We start from the raw sequence: 22,535 nt of genomic DNA on the forward strand, positions 1-22,535 counted from the left end.
AGAGCCTGATTTAGGATCAGCCCCTGCTTCCAGGCAGGGCTGGGCTGCTTCTCCTCATAAGACCTGGTCTTAAGAGCAACTCCCCTTCTCCCCAGCTGCCTAAAGTGTCACAGTTTGCTCACTCCCAAACCCTCTCCCCCACCCCTTTCCCAGACAACTCTCTGGTGAGCAGGGGGGGTGTAAGCCACCTCCAGCTTCTCCCTCTGGTGAGTGCTGTTAAGCAACTTCCAACTCCTCTCCTTGCGACGACATGAAGTTCCCCGGGAAGCCCAGGAGCCACAGAGCTGCTTTTCTGCCTCTCTGCTGGCTACTTTGGAAGATCCTGCAGCCAGGACACTGCCACCCTTACGACAACCGCTATGCTGGGTAAGTGGAGCTGGCTTCATGCCCTGCAAGGCTTGGACTTGCACGAGGGGGTTGCAGAGCTCTGATGTGCCTTGCCATTGTGCTGTTGCTGTCTGTGGTTTCTGTGTGACTCGGAAGGCTTTCTATAAAATGTGTAAACAGCATCCAACATTTTGGTTCAGCTGGCTGACAAAGTGCGGTAGCAAGAGTCTGGCTATCCTACTGTTTAGAGCGTCCCAACCCCAGCGGTGGCCTCAAAGTTCAATGGGAAAGTGTCTCTGGGGTGCTGTGGCCAGTCTCTGCAGTCTCTGCATTGGTTGATGCTTGGCGTAAAGGATACTGTTGTACCACGTGCAGGATGACCTGAAAATTAAACAGCCTTCTTTAGAACCGTGAGCCCCAGCGGTGGGCTAAAATTCACCAGCGACTAATTTAAGAACCGAGTGTGATTTTTTTTAAATGTTAGTTTCCCAGTGATTGTTAGATATTTCAGACCTGGGCAGTTCAAATACAAAATAAGCAGAATTTTTAAAAAGCAGAATAAGAGTAGCTGACTGTAAAAATGCTGGCATTTGTTAAGGGGAGAGAGAGGACCATAGCTTTCTCTTCTCTATAGGTTAGCCGGCTCTGAGCTGGCAATCAGGGAGGCCCAGAGCTGGGACTAAGGAAGTGCAGCACTCGGTGCGTTCTTATTATCCTGAAGGCTTGCTGTGGCACAGACAGCGTGTGTTTGGCTCAGATTTAGAGTGCTGTTCTTTAAATCTGGAAATTATAAGATGCCTGCATTTTACAGGGGAACCGTAAATACATCCTCTGGCTCCACTGCTTAAAACCACAGTGGAGAAGTGGCCTCACTGTACCACTCAGTTATCTCCGGTAAAGAGCATCTAGCATCCCAAAGAAAAGTTGCTCTTTTTAAGAATGCTATGTGAAGCTCGCGAGAGCCTGGAGCACAGAATCGTGTTTCTCTCTGTGTCCAGGGAACTAGACACTCCTCTTAGTGATCTTCCAAGTACAGGACTTACAGGGAGACATCCCCAAGCATGCTTTTAGCTGGAGAGGACGCAGGATCGAAGGAGAGGTGTTTGGTGGGATAGAGATGGGAATATGAATTTTTTTTTCTTGAGCCACAGAAGGGCATTTACATCCAAGAGGTTCTATCTAGTCTCCTGCACAGCAAGGCCCAGGCCGACCTGCAGCCTAAGGTTGTGGAGGAGTCAATCTGACCCTTCGGCTGACGTCAGAGCAGACAACCAACATATATCACCAGTTTAGATGCGCTCCATGGGGCACAGGCCCTCACTCCTCCGCTCGGCTGTGGCACTGGATATAATTACTTCAGTGTGGGGCGCTCACTAATAACAAATGATCAGGCTTGCTTCGGCTGAGCAGGTGTGCGTCCTTCCCCGAGCACCTCTGGGTGTAGGAGAAGTAGGGCCAGCCAACATCTTTTTCAGAAAGAGTTTTGAGCAAATGGAGCCTCTTCCGGGGGAGATGGTCCTGCCTCCTCTCTTGCCGTGCGCTGAAGGTAATAATCGCCATTTGTCTTAGGCTGCAACATGATAAGATTGTCCCGGCTGAATAAATTACCAGACATCTGAAAGTCGGAAGGACGAAAAGTAAGATGAGAAATGAGGAGCTGAAGGATTTCTTACTACCTGTCCATCTTAAGAGAATCCTGAGGCGCCTTGAAAGTCAGAACTATTCCGAGTATTCTGACCTCTGAAAACTAACTCACCTTCAAGAGTTAGATTTCTCCGAAGTTACCCTCTCATTACCAAGGACTGATGCTTCTCAGATTTGGGAGTGTTTTGCTTTGTTTACTTTTGGGAGCCACTTTCTACATGTTTGGCTCTTTAGGGATCAAGAATCTGGTAGGAAAATGGTAAAAAACAATGCCATCTAGCGTTGTCATTGTCTTTGCTTCTGCCTGTTTACAGTAACCGTAAACTGCCTCACTGTTATCCCTTCCTAGGTTTCGTTGATTTTCTTGTTAATAATTATGGGACAACCTTATTCCTTGTGCTATGCTAAAGATATTTGGCAGGTCTTGCCCAAAAGCAATGCTATGTGATTGTCATCTGCGGCACCCTGAGCATGAATAAAAATTAGATCATTGAGGGAAAACAGCTTGCCCCTTCGGAGCAGCTAATGAGCAAAAGGCCCTCACTACAGAAACAATAACATGTGAATAGGGCCAATGTGTATTACAGGTTTCCTTGAAGTGTCGAGGAAATAGGTTTTAAAATGAGTTAGAGAAACTACAGGCCTACAGGGAAATTTGAAGACAAAGGCTGAGACTTTTATGGATAACTATATCAGATCACACATCTACCAGGGAGATTTAGAGACATGGAAGACAATAAAGCAAGCTCAACAATTTGACTTTCAATAATATTATTCTACCGCTGCTAAGCGAGCGGAGGGCTGCAGGGGCTGACAATGCCAAGTCAGACTTTTCCACCAAAGGGTGCTCAGTAAGCAAGACTCCCACACAGGCAAATGTCACTCTGCCTTCTTTCTCCTTCTTTCTTGTCTTTGTGGAAGGATCTAGTCTTTGTGGGAAGTTAGAGCAGACAATTAATGATCTGCATCATAGGAAATGTATGGTGTGGTGTGTGTGTGTCTTGTGTGTGTGTGTGTCTAACACTCATTTAGGAAGAAGTGGTGATTTCATCTTGTTTTTGGAAAATGATAATTTCAACAATAAAGGAAAAGTGTAGATTACGAAGGCAAAGTTGGCAGTTTAATCACAGCTACCTTCTCTCTGGGGTGGGGGTGTCGCTGGTGGTCAATCATCATTTGCACCGCAGCCGGAGCCCAGAGATAATGGAGAGGAGCTCCAGGGAGAACTTCAGATGCTTCAAAGATGAAAAAAGTAATACTGAAATGTCTTTGACCATGGCCCTTCATCCTTAAGATAAGCACTATTTGAATGCTCAGTGTGTGCCGAGAACGCAAACCAACAGTGAATGCCTTGGAAAGTTGCATATTCGTGAAGGGACTGGCCTCCACACAGAAACTGTCCAGAGCATAAACGCTGCTGAGGAGACGCAGACTCTGATGAGGATCTACACGCAATGTTCCATGTACCAACACAGAGGGCTAGACCTCTCTTCTCAGGCTCAGCCCATTCTGCTCTCCCAGGACTGCTGTGTCTCCACCGTTGGTGCAAAGAGGCTTCCTACCACACTGCATCTCAAGACTCGAACCTAGCTGGTTCTGGGTCTACTCTCTGAGGGCCTCTGTGCAGTTCCTTTGTGGACATCGCTTCACGTTCAGTGCAGCTTCTTCTGCTCCTCTTTTCCTTTCTCGGGGGAGCAGCTGGGATGAGGTTGTAGTTTCCTTCATGGCTCTGTATATTTGGGACTTCTTAGAGCGGCTGGTGTGTTCCGATGAGTCATTGCTGAAGCCCCTGCTCACCCCTCTACCAGTGCACATCTGTTCACGCTTCTATAGCCACCTGTGGAAACAGGATAAGGGATTCCGAGAAGAAAGAAGGACTTTTTAAATGTTCGTTCCTCAAAATCCTGTGAGGCCTGGAGTTTGGTTGTGATCAGTCAAAAAGAAAATGATAGGAAACAGAGTAGCTCAGGAGAGTGGGCCAGCCCCAGGGACACGGTATATGTTTCCCCCTGCTCTCTTTGGTGATTCCATCTCTCAGCAGTAGCTTTGCCTCCTTTTGTGTTTTTTTGAATGCTCTGATATTTAGGAACCCACGGCTCGAGTTTAGGATGTCAGGGACCTGAGAGCTCCTTCTGGGTTGGTGGTTAAAAGTCTTTTTAGATTGGAAAGACTCAAGTCTCCACTTCTCTAGGACTTTGCTGGAACAGTCTCATTTGTGCATAGTGTTCTGACATACTAATTGACAATGTTCTCTTCCTGTCGTAGAAGAGTCTCCTTAGCATTTGACACTTTTGTTCTTACACCATTGGCTTCCTTAATAGGGTTACCTGCATTCCCTCAACTGTCTTCTTGTTTCATGTCTAGAGAACAAATTTGTGTGTAATTATCCCATTCCAGTGAAAAAGAATTTATGTGTTCCTTTTTCTCCCTGGAAATGACTGCCAGCTACTTCCAGCTACTACTTCAATCTGGGGTAATCTTCCCATGACCGACAGGCCTCCAATCCTTTCTCGTACTAATGAGCTTACTAAAATAACACATATGTTATTCTTTTGCTCAAAGGCCAACTTTGGATCTTAAGTGCTGCTTTTGCAAGCCCAGATTTTTCTGCCTGGCTCCAAGGCATCTATAATTAGACTTCCTCTGCTTCATCCTTGCTCAGAGCCCCGCCTCTCATCAGAGAAGTAGAGTTGAAGCACTACACACGCTTCTAGCCATGGAAGCAGGTAGACCTGAAAGCCTAAGGCAAGAAGCAGCCCTCTCAGCTCATGAATGAAGTGTGCTATCTGTCTGCGACACTAGAAAGCACACGTGCTGAGTCAGTTGTATTCCCCCACAAAGCGGTGTGTGCTTAGTTTCCATTACCTTCTAAAAGTTCTTTTTATTCTGCCTTAGTTAGGGTTTCCATTGCTGTGAACAGACAACATAACCAAGGCAACTCTTAAAGAGGAAAACATCTCACTGGGGCTGGCTTACAGTTTCAGAGATGTAGCCCATTATCATCATGATGGGGCACATGATGGTGTCCAGTCAGGCATAGTGCTGGAGAAGGAGCTGAGAGTTCCACATCTTGACCTGCAGGCAGCACAAGGAGACTATGTGCCACACTGGGCACAGCTTCAACTGTGTGGGCATAGCTTCACACTGGGTGAGCTTCAAAGCTCACCTCCACTGTGACATAGTTCCTCCAACAAGTCCACACCTCCTAACGGTGCCACTCCCCAGGAGCCAAGCATTCAAACACATGAGTCTATGGGGAGGCCATGCTTATTGAAACCACCACCCTCTCCTTGTATTAACGGTAGAGTATTTTTAGTTTTGCTGTGTGCTGGCTCAAAGCAAAGCCCCGAAGAACTGATTGTTTATCAACTCATATTGCAAAAGCTTTCCTCACTGCAGTATGCTGTTTATTAGGGCCTCCTGCCTTGCTTGCTAAAGATTCACAAGACTGCAGCTCTCTAGTCCTCTGAACCAGTGATTCTAAACTTGTGGGTCATGACACCCACAGGGGTTGCATATCAGATTATGATTCATAACAGAAGTAAAATTACAGTTATGAAGTAGCAAAGAAATATTTTTATGGTTTTCAGGGGGAGGGGGGGTCCACCACCACAGGAGGAACTGGATTGTCTCAGAGTTAGGAAGGCTGAGAGCCACTGCTCTAAACTGAATTCACAGACTATGAGGATGGCTTTCTCTGCTCAGCCAGCTAGTAGAAAGAGGAGTGTATCTAATATACTTTCTCCTCAGAGCCCAATCTCACATGGATCCTTTATTTTATGGTACCAAGACATCTTCTGGGTGGTAGCATAAAGCATAGTCATTTTCATCTCTTGGAAAAGCAGCAGAACTGTTAATGTCCCATCACTTCACAGTTAAGCTTGGACTGGCTACAATGCACCGATGTTTCTGTCTTATACAGAATTATAAACTGAGAACTTGGAATTGCAGCAGAGAAAATACAAGTTCTTTGGGTGACTTGCTTCCTAGAGTGTTCATTGTGATCAATCAGTAGGTAACTAGTTTACTGGCTTAGAATTTGATTTGCTAAGTCTATGCCATTCTATCCTGCCAGAGGCATCTGCTTCTTCATGGTAAAATAGACTGCAAAATAGAAAGTTCCAGGAGCATGGTCTGGTTACTGTCATAAATTCTCTAAAATTTATTTCACTGCACGAGAAAATAAGCTTCTAGGTGGTTTCCTTCAACAAAATCGCCATCTTTGCTCTTTTTCAAATTTTTGAAAATAGTAAAACATTTTTTAATGTCTATTTTAGTATGTCGGGTTGCTTTGCTTTTGTTTGTTTGTTTATTGCTGTAGCAAGGGACCTTTACCCTTAATAGCCTAAATAAATTCATTTTGCACTCATATGAAAATCCAGAACAGCTATGAATAGTAGGAAGTACCAGAAATCCACGCCCCACGGTCCTGCAGCTTTGGGTTCTGATTAACACCCAACCCCCAAATATGGCCCAGGAAGGGGGCTTTTGTATCACAGTGTAGTCAACAGGAGAGTGGGAAGGAAAAGCCAACATCCAGATGTTTGACCTGTGCTCCCTATGGACTAGAACTGGGCAGATGGTGTGGGTACACGGGGTGGGGGGGGCTTTGAAGGATTGTCATTAGCTGAAGGCACATGTTGAGGGGAACCAGCAGCAGCTCACAGCAGTCTCACTGACACCTGCAGCCCATTCTCCCTTCAGCTGGCTTCTCCAGGTGCATTTTCACCCTTTAAAGTGATGGAAAATGGTCGTTTTTATTTTACAAATGCTCTCTCCAAGCCATAGGATGATGACAGAACTAAAGGAGACAGGAAAAAAGTCATAGCCAGGTCTTGCTGGTTAATACCTGAGAGAACAGAACTCCACGAAGGGTTTGCAGATCGAGGGTGGGGACTAAACCCCAGGTCAGTGAGTTCTCAGCATTCCTCACAGTTGATCCTATAGCATTTCGTGACTCTAGAAGTTCACCTCAACCTTTCCTATTTCCTTGAATTGCTGGGGGTGATTTGGCATATGATTTGGCAAAGCTGAGGAGTATTTAAAGAGGGGATACTTAGGTTCTATAAATATTTGTAAGCTGCCTGCCTGTTGCTAGTCTCAGACCATAGAGATGAAAGAGCAGTTCGCACACACTACATAATGAATAACTCAAGTAGGTAAACATGGAGCTCCAACCTAGAATCCCCATCCCCACAGAGAAAATTCTTTGTGTCAGATGAATGCATGAGGGTCTTCTAACCCAGACTGAAAAATGGAGAGAAGGTCAAAGTTGATTTCTCAGCTGTAAGATGTTTCTTGAAGGACAAACAGACATTTGGGTGGATTATTAAACATGTTAAATGTGTAAGGCACACCACCTTTTCCTTTTAAATGTTTGGTATTGAAAAAGCACAGCCTCATCTCTCATTTAAAAAAAAAGAGGGGGCTACAGCTAGGATACAAAGTGAATGAACTGTAATTAATATAAAATATAAAAATTGAAAAAAAAAAAAAAGACCAAGCAGTAGACATCTGAAGAAGGCTTTCCAGGCACGGTGAACTCTTTATTTCAAAGAGCTCCAAGGTGAGGTCTAGATAACCAGAATGATTTTGCTTCTCTCTCTGTGAGCAAGACATAAGCTAGCTAAGGCTGCAGATGCAGGAGAAGGAACGACATATTTGTGATCTGTCACACACGATTTTAAATCTCACCTAATGTGACAGACTACTAATGTTTCCAGCAGGGAATTTAGACAAATTTTTAAAGGAAGGTTCCCTCTGGAATCCCTGGGAAGGAAGATGTAATGTAAAGGCCGATGGCCGTCTACAAGATGACTAAGATCATAATGATGGTAACATGAGGCTACTACAATGATAAGGAGGGAGAAGCGGGGACCAGTTAAAGAGCCATCCAAGAGGTAGAACCGTTACAATTAGGTAATTAGATAGATAAAAAGGAAGAGAAAGTGTAAAATGTTTCACATTCAGGTTTGTATAACTGGAACAAAATCTTTATAGAGAAAATAAACTTAAGGTGCCCATTTTTATTCCCAGTTGGATATATAGGTTTGAAGCTTAAGAGAGAGACAGATACAGAGCAACAGGGAAATAAACTACTAAATGATATGCAAACAATGTTTTTGTTTTTTTAATTTTGTTATATTAACTACAATTTATTCACTTTGTATCCCAGCTGTAGCCCCTCCTTCATTCCCTCTCATTCCCAACCTTTCTCCCTCATCTCATCCCATGCCTTTCCCTAAGTCCATGGATAGGTGAGGTCCTCCTCCCCTTCCCTCCGACCCTAGCCTATCAGGTCTCATCAGGACTGGCTGCACTGTCTCCTTCTGTGGCCAGGTAAGGCTGTTCCCCCCTCAGGGGAAGGTGATCAAAGAGCCAACCACTGAATTTATGTCAGAGACAGTCCCTGTTCCCCTTACTAGGAAGCCCACTTGGATACTGAGCTGCCATGGGCTATATCTATTCAGGGGTTCTAGGTTATCTCCATGCATGGTCCTTGGTCGGAATATCAGACTCAGAAAAGACTCCTGGGCCCAGATTTCTTGTTTCTTTTGCTCTCCTTGTGGAGCTCCTGTCCCCTCCACGTCTTTCTATCTCCCCCTTCTTTCATAAGATTCTCTGCACTGTGTCCAAAGTTTGGCTGTGAGCCTCAGTCACCCCGATTTCACCTTACACCCATCAGAATGGCTAAGATCAAACATTCAAGTAACAATACATGCTAGAGAGGATGTGGAGAAGGGGAACCCTCCTTCGTTTCTGGTGGGAATATAAACTTGTACAACCACTTTGGAAATCAATCTGGTACTTTCTCAGACAATTGGTAATAGTGCTTCCTCAAAATCCAGCTATACCACTCCTAGGCACATATCTAAAATATGCTCAAGTACACAACAAGGACATTTGCTCAACCATGTTTGTAGCAGCTTTATTCATATAGCCAGAATCTGGAAACAACCCAGATGTCCCTCAACTGAGGAATGGATATAGAAATTGTAGTACATTTACACAATGGAATACTACTCAGCAATTAAAAGCAAGGAAATCATGAAATTTGCAGGCAAATGGTGGGAACTAGAAAAGATCATCTTGAGTGAGGTATCCCAGAAGCAGAAAGACACACATGGTATATACTCACTTATAAGTGTATTTTAAACATATAATCTAGGATAATCATTCTAAAATCTGTACACCTAAAGAAGCTAAGCAAGAAGGAGGACCCTGGGTAAAATGATCAATCCTCACTCAGAAAAGCAAAAGGGATGGACGTCAGAAGAGGGAGAAAACAGGTAACATGCCAGGAGCCCACCACAGAGGGCCTCTGAAAGACTACCCATAAGGGTATCAAAGCAAACAATTTTTAATCATCTGGTAGAACACCCAGGAACTGTGCTTTGACATGAAAAATACCAGGTAAAATGTTGGAGCAGAAACTAATAAAAAGAAAAGGTCAGAAAGTAAGAAATACAGAAAATGACAATCAAAGGAAATGAATATTGAGTGTCAAGAGAGGTCAGCACAGCCAAACATGAGGCAAAGCCTGGAGAACCCCTCAGAAGAAGGGGAGGACAGATCCTAGGAGCCAGATGGGTACCAGGCACCATGGAACACGACCCACAGAATCAACTAAGCAGAAACTCACAGAGACTGAAGCAGCGATCCCAGAGCCTGCACGGGTCTGCACTAGGTCTCCTGCATGTGTGCTGTGTTTGTATAGCTCGGGGTTCTTGGTATATAGCTTGGTGGGACTTCTAAGAGTGGGAGCCGAGGGTATCACTGACACTTTTGCCTGCACCTGGGACCATTTTCCTCTTCTTTATTGCCTAGACTAGTCTACTAATCTTGGGATGAGACTATGTGCCTAGCGTTTTTTTGTTTTGTTTAGTTTTGTTTTGTTTTTTAATTTGTTGTGCCATGTTTGGTTGATATCCCTGAGAAGCTTGCTTTTATTTATTTTTTTTTTGAAGGTGAATGGGGAAGGAATGACTTTGGGAGGGGGCAGGACGGGGAGAAGTGGAGGCAGGTGAAATTGCAGTCAGGATGTAAAGTATGTAAAGAGTATTTTTTTTATATAAGAAAGAAGTCATTTACCCCAGTTATTGCCAGGTGGTACCTGTTGGTTTTCATAAAGGAAATGTCATCAAAGATATTTGGTGAAATGGCTGAAGAACTAGAATATGCTGAAGACTCAATGAAATGTGAAAACAAATAGCACTGAGTGTGCACAATAATTTCAAGTGGCTTATCTCTGAAAGGAAGGTGGGCTCAGCGGTGAGGGGTTCAAACTCAGGCTAAAGGAGAGCTCTGCTATTTTGATATTATTTAAGGAAAGAACAGTATGTACTTGTCTCTTGCCAGGAGGAACAAAGAAGAGGAGGGTACAGAAGGGTGAAGAAGAGGGAGAGGGAAAGTGATGGAGTGAGATCTTGTTGGGACAGAATACAGTTGTCCCTTCTTTTTTTCTACAAAGTAGGGAGTGGCGTCCTAGCTCTGTTAAGGTAGAGTGACTAGGAGACCCCAATAAAGGAGCGAGGATTGAGGTTCTGGAGGTTACTGAGGTAATGACACTTGTTCAGAAGGATCGCCACTGATGATAAAAATGATAGTTCACAATAGAACCGTGGCTACAGCCCATGGATTTCTTCCGGATAGTTCCACGTAACTTCATGTGACAGCTAATGTGACCCACAAACTATCCTTCTGCTTATGCCATTTTCCCAGAAGGACGAGGATGTGTGTTTAAACACCCCTGTATGATGTCACAATGTAAGTCTAACAGGATATCAGTGGCCACCTAGTCCCCATCCATTCTCTGCCTTTCTTTTCTCTGTGTCTGGGAGACAGACCTCTCAGCCTAGGTCTGGCTACTTTTTCCATCGGGCCAATGGCGGCAGGAAGAGAGAAAGGTCAGAGTATTTCTTCCTTGTCTCTGCTCTCTAGCTTTGTTTGGTTCCACAGTCTGATGGTAGGTAGCTGGGTCTTCTTTGAACATCTCTTGCTCACAGCTACCTGCCAGAGTCCAGCTATCTCTGCTTCTAGGGTATAATTCCTTTGATCCTCAGACCCAGGGACCACTCCTGTTTGTGTGCTTCCGCTTGCCTGGACTGCCTACTCCTATCATGCTCCCATCAACGGCCATGTTATTACATAACGTTAACTGACGATCTGAGCAGAATTTCCCTTTTCTGGGGGAACACCTGGAAGTGAAGGAGCATGCTTGACTGCGCATGCTCATACTCACACACACAAACACACCATGTTTAAAGATTTCTGTTAGAGTAGTTGTGGGGGGGGGGCTCTGAAATGAATGGAAAAACAGAAAAGGCAAAAACATAATAGCAAGGCAAGAAGGAAAGGAGAAGACAACCAGTAATTTCCATTTCTCTCCCAGGGGAGGAATGGCATAGTCCTTTGTAAATCAACAGAAAATGCATGGTGTTATATTAGATGTTATGTTAATACTAATTGAAAAGGCTCTTGTGCAAGGCCCATCTGGTTACAAAACTGACTGTGTTTTCTTCCACCTTTCTGAAGCATTAAGTAAAAGACTGTGAACATCTTGATTTCTTCTTAGAAGGAACTAGAAATAACGTCTCCTAGTCCGTCTCCCAAATTCTCATCCCCAACCCTATCTCCTTCCACGCACTGACTGCTCTGTCATTCCTTAGCACACATGGGTTAAGATCTTTAGTATGTCTGTCTGTCTCTTTCTTGCAGAGGGAGAGTGTATGGCCCTTTCTAGCCGCTCAGGGCTTATGATTTAATTCAACAGTCTAGTGGGGAAGGTTAAAGGGAAGAAAGAGGGCTGGAGAGAGGAGGTAACATATATGAGCAAGTAATCAAATCAAAGGAAAATGCTCATTCAGTAGGAGTCCACATACTCTCCCTGGCTTGTCTCTTCTGTTGTTTTCTCCACAAGCCCACCTTGGGCTTCTTTGTTATTTTAGTCTTAGGTTACCACCTGCTGCATGAGGAGGCTTTCAGGGTGTCACACATCTGTCACCAGATAAGAACCTACTTTATTTCCGTACATATGGAATTGTCAACTTGCTGAATGGGTGATCCCATTGGCCATATTTTCATTACCCTATTTTGCCTTTCAGAATTTCTTAATCTTATCAAGGTAACTCATGAATCAGATAAATGTCTGTTAAGTTCCTTTTATGGTTTCACAGATTTGTGAAATGTGGCTTTCCCCTATCCATCATGACCAAACAGGATGTCTGATGGCGTGGTAACAGCACATCTGGTGTCAAAATCGCTAACCATCCCAGAAGCTGGAGGCCTCTGAGATCTGCCAGAGTAGCTGGTGGTTTAGAACTGATGGAATATTTTCTTACTTGCAAGTTTCAAAGCACTTAGTTTACGGGGAAGTGAAAAGGGGGATGTAGGAGAACCAGTTCTCCTAAATTTTCAGACCTCTGAAAAATACAGAGAGATGGCAATAAGTAATAACTAGAAAATCAATATAAAACCAGATTGAAAAAAAACCAGACTGGGAACTTTTGGTTATTGTGACTCTTTGCATAAAATGAGGGATATTTTTCCTTTTGCCCATAAAACTCTAGTTTGCTGAGGTAGTGACTCTAAACATCTCCAATCACTCCCACCCTTCCCAGTATCTTACTTTTCTATATTAGTTACTTTTCTTGTTGCTATAACAAAATACCCGACAAAAGAAACTTAAGGAACAAAAAAAAAATTATTTCAGCCTATAGTTCGAGGTTTCAAACATACTGGCAGGGAAGGCATGAACTCAGGAGCTGAGGAAGCTGGCCATAGTGTGTTCCCGGTGAGGAATCAGAGGCAGATGAATGTTCATGTGCTGCTCACTTTCTTCTAATTCTTTCTATTCAGTGTAGAATCCCAGGCCATAGGACGGCGCCAGCCCCATTCACAGTGGCTCTTCCTCCTCAGTTAAACCTCTACAAGTGCTGCTGACATAGCCAGAGGTGTGGCTCCTGGGTAACTTTAAATGTAGGCAAGTTGGCAATGGAAATTAGCTTTCCTCCTTCCCATTTCAGACCCCAAACCTTTTACTAAGAAAGGGAAAGAAGGGGAGGAAGATGGAGAGGAAAGCAGACAGGGAGGGCACATGGAAGGGGCGGGGCAGAGAGGGAGTGAAACAGACAGGAAGGGTACACATATAAACAAGGAATGAAAATGTCAGTATGATAGCTCAGTGTGTTCCCTTGACTGACAAGATGGAGAGTCCCAGCATTTCCTGCGTCATCTCACTCCCATCCCTCCCGCTATGAACTATAGAGGCACTTTATCTCTTCTCTTCCTTCCAAGGCTCTCTTATCCTTTCTGTCAGCGCTACTAATAGACAACCTGCACATAACAGGCTGATTTACTGCCAAGGAGAGCCAGAAGAAGTTAGATACTAAAAAGGAGCCCTGCTTCAGGTACTTGTGAATAAGACAAAGTCTCTTGGGGGGATTTACATTCTAAAAGGATGATTGAAAATTAATAAACCATGGTGTTGAGTTCTGATAAGGGCTATAGAGAGAGATAAAGTGCAGAAGGGGGATAAAGACTGTCAGGAAGGTTGATGGGGGGAATAAAGAGGGAAGCCAGGAGTAATACGGCTAAGACAGAAATTTCTAGGCCTAAGAAAGTGTGGAGTCTCTGTGGCTTGACCTTGAACAGTGTGCCTTTCTAGGGAGCAGCATCACCTGGGAACTTGTTAGGATGGAAGGTTCTGGTCCGGAAACCTTCTCTCCAGCAAGGAGTGCTGGGAGTAGTGCCAGGCAACCTGCCCTTTAAACACCTAAGACTGTGATTAAGCAATGGATTGAAAAGCACTGGAGAGAACCAGAAGCAAGGGCAGTGAGTGGGCTACAAAACAGGACCTTCCCTTTAGGGGAGTTGTATGTCACTCATTTTTTGGTTGCTACTGCTATTCGCTAGATAGCCATCTACTTCCCTTTATCTTTGTGAACTGCTCAGAACCACACACAACTCTTTTTCCTCAGTACACTTTGATCAACCTTCAGCCATCTACACCTCTCCACCATTCATGATCCAGGTCAAACAATTTGTTCTCAGCCAGCCAAGTCTGTGATGTCACCAATCAGCTATGGTTGCTCACCTAAGGGTTTTTAGCACCCTCTCTATACTGTATCCCACTGTCCTACCCGGGATCTGTATCACTGTGTGATTGTGCTCTACATTCCGTTAGGTGAGAAGCAAGTGTGGCCTGAGATACTGTCTCCTCTTCTGTATTCCCACAGACCCTGACAAGTATTTGACATGTTCAGTAAAAATTAGGAAGGATGGATGGGTGGGTGGATGAGTGGATGGATGGATGGATGGATGGATGGATGGATGGATGGATGGATGGATGGATGGGTGGATGAATGGATGGATGGATGAATGGATGGGTGAATGAGTGGATGAATGGATGGGTGAATGAGTGGATGGATGGATGAGTGGGTAGGTGGATGGATGGGTGGTAGATGAAAAGAACAGAATACAGAGGGATAGAAAAAGGTGGCATGAGATAGAGGAAGAAACAAACTTTGAATCAAATTGCAGACACTGCCAGATGAACTTCTGTGGCTGAGCAGCAGTGAGAACTTGAAAGCATTTGGCTCAGTGGCCTCTGTAGAATGTGAGAACCCAGAGCTGATGCCTCTCTGTCTGTGTGGGGCTCACCTACCTCCTGTCACTGGACTTTCTCTGTACATTGTCTTTGAGGCCTTCTGCTCATACCCAGACTTGGTGTCAGGAATTTTGTTAAGCCCCTGAGCGCTTAAGATTGCCTGGAGCAGCACTCTTCTTCTGAGAGAAGATCTCTGAGGCAAAAGCACTGTTCCCTGGCTGCGGCCAAAAGAGGAGCCAATAAATAACATGTGTGTTAGCCAATGCCTTTGCTTCCTTTGGTTTGATTTGGCTTCCTCTGTTGTTGTTTTTTTTTAACGCCATATTAATTATACATAATAATGGTTTTACTGTGGCAATTCTAGACATGTACCTAATATATTCTAATCATACTCATTCTCTGATTTGACTTTTTTGAGACAAGGTTTTAATGCGTAGTCGAAGCTGATCTTTTTATTCTCATTCGTCCTGCCTCAACCTCCAGACCATTGGGATTAGAAGCAGTTAGATTATATATGGCTTTAGCCACTGCCCTTTACCAATGTAAATAAATTTACATTATTTTGTCATCTAAAGAATATGTGTGAAAAAAATAAATTAAAAAAAAAAAGAATATGGATGACTTTACCTGAAACTATAGACTGCTGCTCAGTCAGTTCTCATTTGGAAGATCATGGTTTTGTCATTGTTGTTTGTTTTTTCATTTTAAAACAACATTAACCAAAGTCTTTTTAACATCCTTCAGAAATTTATTTTCTACATTCTACTCTTTTTTATTTCTTTAGATGCCCTGATTCAGGAAGAACAAAACTTGCTTGCAGGCCTACACTTAGCTCCCTAAACTAGATCCCTGAATTAATTTCAGGTACCACAGAATTAGGATTGTTCTGAATGTGCAGGCAAAGTTTCTTTAAAATAAGCTTGGGGCGAAAAGCCAAAGAGCTGATTAAAGAGAGGGCTGCACATTTGGTGCAGAAGCCCTAGGCTGATGCTGATTTTGATGCTAATTCCTGGCTGAAGCTCAGCGTACTTCCTGTGACTGTGGTTCTGCAGAATCCTGAGCTTTCCACTGTCCATAAAGCCAGCTGACTCCGGGGAGATGGGCCTAAAAAGCGTGGAGGAGGGGAGGGGCTGAAGGTGGGGCTGATGACCATTGGCCAGTGATTTAATGTCACACCCACATAACCAGCAGGAGGCCACTTTTCAGCATGTATCCTAAGCGCTGTATCTCTCCCTACCTGCCATTACCATTAAATGCAATGCAGTTGACAGGCTCCTGCAATCTAAGCAGCGATTCCCAACTCCTACACCGGGTAGAACATCAATTTAATTTGCGCATTATATCTAGCCACGAGCAGGGGATACGGAGATGTCCATTGAATAATTTGGCTGGGCCTTGTATGCTTATCTTTCTCGCCGCTGATAGAAGCAAATGAGCATTTTCTCTCATAACTCCGTCAAAGCATCACTCAAGTTCCCTCTGAGCCCTCAGGATGTTCCACATAAGCACTCATCACTTTGTATGACAATTATTTGTCTACCTTTCCTAACTATACAGTGTCCTCTTTGAGAGAAGGGGCCCATCTTATTTTCTCTCACATCCAGTCTCTCCGAAGACTGTCAAATACGTGTTCTCCTGCTCTTCACTAGCTACAAACTACAATAAATTGCCCACACATATGTTTTAAAATCTAAAATTACCACAGTTTCAGATGTTTCAACAATATAGCTGTTAATTCTGAATAATAAGCACATTCTCTCTGGCTGTGGAAACGCTAGCAGCTTTTTTTTTTTTTTTTTTTTTATTAAAATAGCAGAGATCTATCACCCTTACAGAGCACCCTGCTAGAGCCGCTGGAGGTTGGACGTGTAAATGAAGTCTGGAGACTCTGTTAGTGGTGCAGATTGATTGAACTTCAGGATTTAAGAGCAGGACCGGAGACCCTGCATCTCTTACAAGTTCCCAGGTGATGACAAAACGGAACCAGGCTTTGAGTACATTATTGGGCCATGGAGGAGAAGTCCAACGGGTTCAATACCAGCTCTGCTGCCGCTGAATCTCTGTTACTTAAATGAGTCATTTGCCCTTTCTGAGCACGGCTTTCTGTAATTTCCAGAGATCACTTTAGGCAGCTTGTCTCCTCCAAATCCCATGTCCATGATCTGCCCCAGGGGCACGTCATGTCTGACACACGGTCAGAATCCATGCAGCGTGAAGAAACACCCTCCGAGTGCCTAGGTTCATGCCTCAGCTCTCGCACTGACTACCAAGGTGACCTTGGAGAGAGTGTATCTCTCCATGCCTCAGTTTCTTTAGTTATAAACTTGAACTATTATTGATTGATGCATTGCTGTGAATTCTGACTAACAAACATATTTTCTCTGGCTGTGGAAAAGCTAGCAGCTTTTTTCATATATGTTAAATGCTTAGACAGCAGATTGATATTTATAAATTAACAAATATGAACTACTTTGCACATTAATACTCTCTGTAGTTTTATTTGTGAGATGCTTTTCTAGTGATTTCTTTTTTCATTTTTAATATAATTTTAATTTATTTTTATATTAATTACAGTTTATTCATTTTGTACCCCAGCTGTAGCCTTCTCCTTCATTCCCTCCCAATCCCACCCTTCCTCCTTCATCTTCTTCCATGACCCTCTCCAAGTCCATTGATAGTAGAGGGCGTCCTCCCTTTCCATCTGACCCTAGCTTATCAGGTCTCATCAGGACTGGCTGCATTATCCTCCTCTGTGGCCTAGCAAGGCTGCTCCCCCCTCAGGGGGAGGTGATCAAAGAGCCAGCCACTGAGTTCAAGTCAAAGACAGTCCCTGTTCCCATTACTAGGGAACTCACTTGGATACTGAGCTGCCATGGGCTACATCTGAGCAGGGGTTCTAGGTTATCTCCATGAATGGTCCTTGGTTGTGTTCTGCCCAGTTCACAAACCCCAAAAGACCAGGAATAAACAGACTCCGCTGTAAATACATGAGGTTCTTTTTATATATATTGGATTTGAGTCCTCTGTCAGATAAAGGGTTGGTGATGATTCTTTCCCAATCTGTAGGCACTTGCTTTGTTTTGATGATGGTGTCCTTTGCTTTACAGAAGCTTTTCAGTTTCATGAGGTCCCATTTATTGATTATTGCTCTTAGAGCCTGAGCTGTTGGTGTTCTGTTCAGGAAGTTTTCTCCTGTACCAATGAGTTCTAGGGTATTCCCCACTTTTTTTTCTAGCCGATTTAATGTGTCTGGTTTTATGTTGAGGTCTTTGATCCACTTGGACTTCAGTTTTGTGCAGGGTGATAAGTATGGATCTATTTTCATTTTTCTACATGTAGACATCCAGTTGGACCAGCACCATTTGTTGAAGATGCTATCTTTTTTCCATTGTATGGTTTTGGCATCTTTGTCAAAAATCAGGTGTCCGTAAGTGTGTGGGTTTATTTCTGGGTCTTCTGTTCGATTCCATTGATCCACCATTCTGTTTCTATTCTGTTCCAGTACCATGCAGTTTTTATAACTGTTGCTCTATAGTACAGCTTGAGATCAGGGATGGAGATACCTCCAGAAGATCTTTTATTGTAGAGGATTGTTTTAGCAATTCTCGGTTTCTTGTTATTCCATACGAAGTTGAGAATTTTTCTTTCCAGGTCTGTAAAGAATTGTGTTGGCAATTTGATGGGAATTGCATTAAATCTGTAGATTGCTTTTGGTAAGATGGCCATTTTTACTATGTTAATCCTACCAAGCCATGAGCATGGGAGATCTTTCCATCTTCTCATATCTTCCTCTAATTCTTTCTTCAGAGACTTGAAATTTTTTTCATACAAGTCTTTGACTTGCTTGGTTAGGGTTACACCAAGGTACTTTATGTCATTTGTGGCTATTGTGAAGGGTGTTGTTTCTCTAATTTCTTTCTCAGCCCTTTTGTCTTTTGTATACAGGAGTGCTACTGATTTTTTTGAGTTAATTTTGTATCCGGCCACTTTGCTGAAGGTGTTTATCAGCTGGAGGAGTTCCCTGGTAGAGTTTTTGGGGTCACTCATGTATACTATCATATCATCTGCAAATAGTGATAATTTGACTTCTTCCTTTCCCATCTGTATCCCCTTGATCTCCTTCAACTGTCTTATTGCTCTAGCAAGGACTTCCAGCACTATGTTGAAGAGATATGGAGAGAGTGGGTAGCCTTGTCTTGTCCCTTATTTCAGTGGGATTGCTTTAAGTTTCTCTCCGTTCAGTTTGATGTTGGCTATAGGCTTGCTGTATATCGCCTTTACTATGTTTAGATATGTGCCTTGTATCCCTGATCTCTCCAGTACTTTAAACATGAATGGATGTTGGATTTTGTCAAATGCTTTTTCAGCATCTAGGGAGATTATCATGTGTTTTTTTTCTTTTAGTTTGTTAATATGGTGGATCACATTGATGGATTTCCGTATATTGAACCACCCCTGCATACCTGGGATGAAGCCTACTTGGTCATAGTGGATAATATCTGTGATGTGTTCTTGTATTCGGTTTGCAAGTATTTTGTTAAGTATTTTTGCATCAATGTTCATAAGGGAGATTGGCCTGAAATTCTCTTTCTTTGTTGGGTCTTTGTGAGGTTTAGGTACCAAGGTGACTGTGGCTTCATAGAATGAGTTTGGTAATGTTCCTTCTGTTTCTATTTTGTGGAATAGTTTAAAGAGAATTGGAGTTAGCTCTTCTTTGAAGGTCTGGTAGAATTCTGTGCTGAAGCCATCTGGTCCTGGGCTTTTTTTGGATCGGAGACTTTTGATGACTGCTTCTATTTCTTTGGGGGATATAGGACTATTTAATTGATTTACCTTGTCCTGATTCAGCTTTGGTAAGTCAAATCGATCAAGAAAATTGTCCATTTCATTTAGATTTTCAAATTTTGTGGCATATAGACTTTTGAAGTAAGTCCTAATGATTGTTTGGATTTCCTCAGTGTCTGTAGTTATGTCCCCCTTTTCATTTCTGATTTTGTTGATTTGGGTGGTGTCTCTCTGCCTTTTAGTTAGCTTGGCTAAGGGTTTGTCGATCTCATTGATTTTCTCAAAGAACCAGCTCTTGGTTTCATTGATTCTTTGAATTGTTTTATTTGTTTCTAATTGATTGATTTCTGCCCTGAGTTTGATAATTTCCAGCCGTCTACTCCTTTTTGGTGTGTCTCCTTCTTCTTTTTCTAGGGTTTTTAAGTGGGCCATTAAGTTGCTTGAATGAGCTGTCTCGAATTTCTTCTTGAAGGCACTTAGTGCTATGAACTTTCCTCTTAGCACTGCTTTCATTGTGTCCCACAAGTTTGGGTATGTTGTGTCTTCATTTTCATTGAGTTCTAGGAATACTTTAATTTCTTTCTTTATTTCTTCCCTGACCCAGCTGTCATTTAGTAACAAGTTGTTCAGTTTCCATGTGTGTGTAGGCTTTTTGCTATTTCTGTTGTTGTTGAAGTCCAGCTTTATTCCATGGTGATCAGACAAGATACAAGGGATTATTTCAGTCTTCTTGTATCTGTTGAGGCTTGCTTTGTGACCAGCTATATGGTCTATTTTGGAGAAGGTTCCATGAGGTGCTGAGAAGAAGGTAAATTCTTTTGTGTTTGGGTGTAAAGTTCTGTAAATGTCTGTGAGGTCCATTTGATTCATGACCTCTGTCAGAGATATTGTTTCTTTGTTTAATTTCTGTTTTGTTGACCTGTCCTTTGTTGAGAGTGGGGTGTTGAAGTCTCCCACTATTAATGTGTGGGGATCTATATGTGGTTTAAATTTTATCAATGTTTCTTTTACAAATGTGGGTGCTCTTGTATTTAGGGCATAGATATTCAGGATTGTGATGTCTTCCTGGTGGAATTTTCCCTTGATGAGTATGAAGTGTCCTTCCCCATCTCTTTTTATTAATTTTGGTTGAAAGTCTATTTTATCAGATATTAGAATGGCTACTCCTGCTTGTTTCTTGGGTCCATTTGCTTGGAAAGTCGTCTTCCAACCTTTTACCCTCAGGTAATGTCTATCTTTGTGCCTTAGGTGTGTTTCTTGTATGCAACAGATTGCTGGGTTTTGTTTACGTATCCACTCTGTTAATCTGTGTCTTTTTACTGGAGAGTTGAGTCCATTGATGTTGAGAGAGATTAATGACCAGTGGCTGTTAGATCCTTTGATTTTGATGTTGGCTGTGTTCATATGGTTGTGTGCTTGGTTGCTTTTTGTTTTACTGTAGTAAGGTTAGTTATTTCCTGTGTTTTCTTGACAGAAGCTAATTTTCTTGGGTTGTATTTTCCCTTCCAGTGTCTTCTGTAATGCTGGATTTGTGTGTAGGTATTGTTGAAATTTGTTTTTGTCATTGAATATCTTGTTTTCTCCGTCTATGAGGACTGAGAGTTTTGGAGGGTATAGTAGCCTGAGCTGACATCTGTGTTCTCTTAGGGTCTGCATGATATCTGTCCAGGCCCTTCTGGCTTTCATAGTTTCTGTTGAAAAGTCAGCTGTGATTCTAATGGGTTTGCCGTTATATGTTACTTGGCCTTTTTCCCTTGCAGCTTTTAGTATTTTTTCTTTGTTCTGTATACTTACTGTTTTGATTATTATGTGGCGGGAGGATTTTCTTTTCTGGTCAAATTTGTTGGGTGTTCTGTAGGCCTCATGTATCCTTATTGGCTTCTCCTTTAACTTGGGGAAATTTTCTTTAATGATTTTGTTGAAAATATTTTCTGGGCCTTGGAGAAGGGAGTCTTCTTTTTCCTCTATTCCTATTATTCTTAGATTTTGTCTTTTCATATTGTCTTGGATTTCTTGGACGGTCTGTGTCAGGAATTTTTTGGATTTAACATTTTCTTTGACAGATACATCGATTTCTTCCATTGTATCTTCTACACCTGAGATTCTTTCTTCCATTTCTTGTAGTCTGTTGGTTATGCTTACCTCTGTAGTTCCTGTTTTCTTCCCTAAATTCTTCCTCTCCATTATTTCCTCCATTTGTGTTTTCTTTAATTTTTCTAGTTCTATCTTCAGGTCTTGAGTTGTTTTGTTTACTTCCTTCACCTGTCTGCTTGTATTTTCCTCTTTTTCTATTAGTTCCTTCAACTCTGTCTCTTTTATTTCTTTCAGTGATTTAATTATTTCTTCTCTGAAGGCCACAAGCTGTTTGGCTGCATCTTCCCGTATTTCTTCTTGGATGGCCATAATCTGCTTGTCTTTAACTTCCCCCATTTCTTTACGGATAGCCATGATCTGTTTGGTTTTATCTTCCTCTAATTCTTTACGTATTTTATCTTTTTCCTTTATTATCGTCTTCATCAGCATAGATGTAAGGTCATCTTCTTGATTTTCTATTATGCTGCGTTGTCCAGGGCTGTTCGCCCCTGGATGGCTGGGTTCTGGAGATGCCATATTGCTCTGTCTTTTGTTGGTTGAGCTTTTACGCTGACTTCTACCCATTGGGCTGATTTAGGTGTTGGCTGTTAGTTTCTGTGCCTCCTGGAGTCCTGAGGTAGGGAGTATCCCCTTGGCCGGAAGATGATTTTTCCTGAAGGAGTCCTCCTCTGCTTTTTGGTTATGGTCACTGTATGGCCAGTGTTTCTCAGGAGTTGCCACTGCTCACCTCAGGTTTATAGTCCTGAGTAGTAGCTGTGGTCTTTGTTAGGCAGGGGGGGATCTCCTCTTACCCATAGAAGTTCTTAAGACAGCTGCCCCACTGCTGGGTTTCTTGTTATAAATTTAGTGTGCTGATGCTCACTAAATTTCCAGGTACAGTCCTCTTGAAGAACCTGCTGATTCCCTAGCTGTGGGGTTTTCTCCCAACAGGGAAACTCAGTCTGTTATCCTGGGGCACACAGTTCTGTCCAGGAAAGTGAGAGGTGCACTCAGCAAGTCTCTGGGCCAGAGGCTGAGTGCTCCGCTCTGGGCCTGGAGAATGTGCACCTAGGTTGAGTTGGCGCCTGGGGGCATTGCT

At 42.9% G+C, this 22,535-nt stretch overlaps 1 protein-coding gene across 1 annotated transcript in view; it reads left to right on the forward strand.

Moving 5' to 3' along the window:
• Positions 1–250: 250 nt before the first annotated feature.
• Positions 251–22,535, forward strand: part of Cpa6 (carboxypeptidase A6) — a 285,009-nt gene continuing 262,724 nt past the window's right edge. The window contains exon 1 of the mRNA XM_055603520.1: positions 251–366. Within this exon, the coding sequence (XP_055459495.1) occupies positions 251–366 (116 nt within the window). The remainder of the gene's footprint in view (positions 367–22,535) is intronic.

Source organism: Psammomys obesus, unplaced genomic scaffold (genome assembly GCF_907164565.1).
Source record: "Psammomys obesus unplaced genomic scaffold, mPsaObe1.curated_primary_1811, whole genome shotgun sequence".
NCBI classification, from domain to species: Eukaryota; Metazoa; Chordata; class Mammalia; order Rodentia; family Muridae; genus Psammomys; species Psammomys obesus.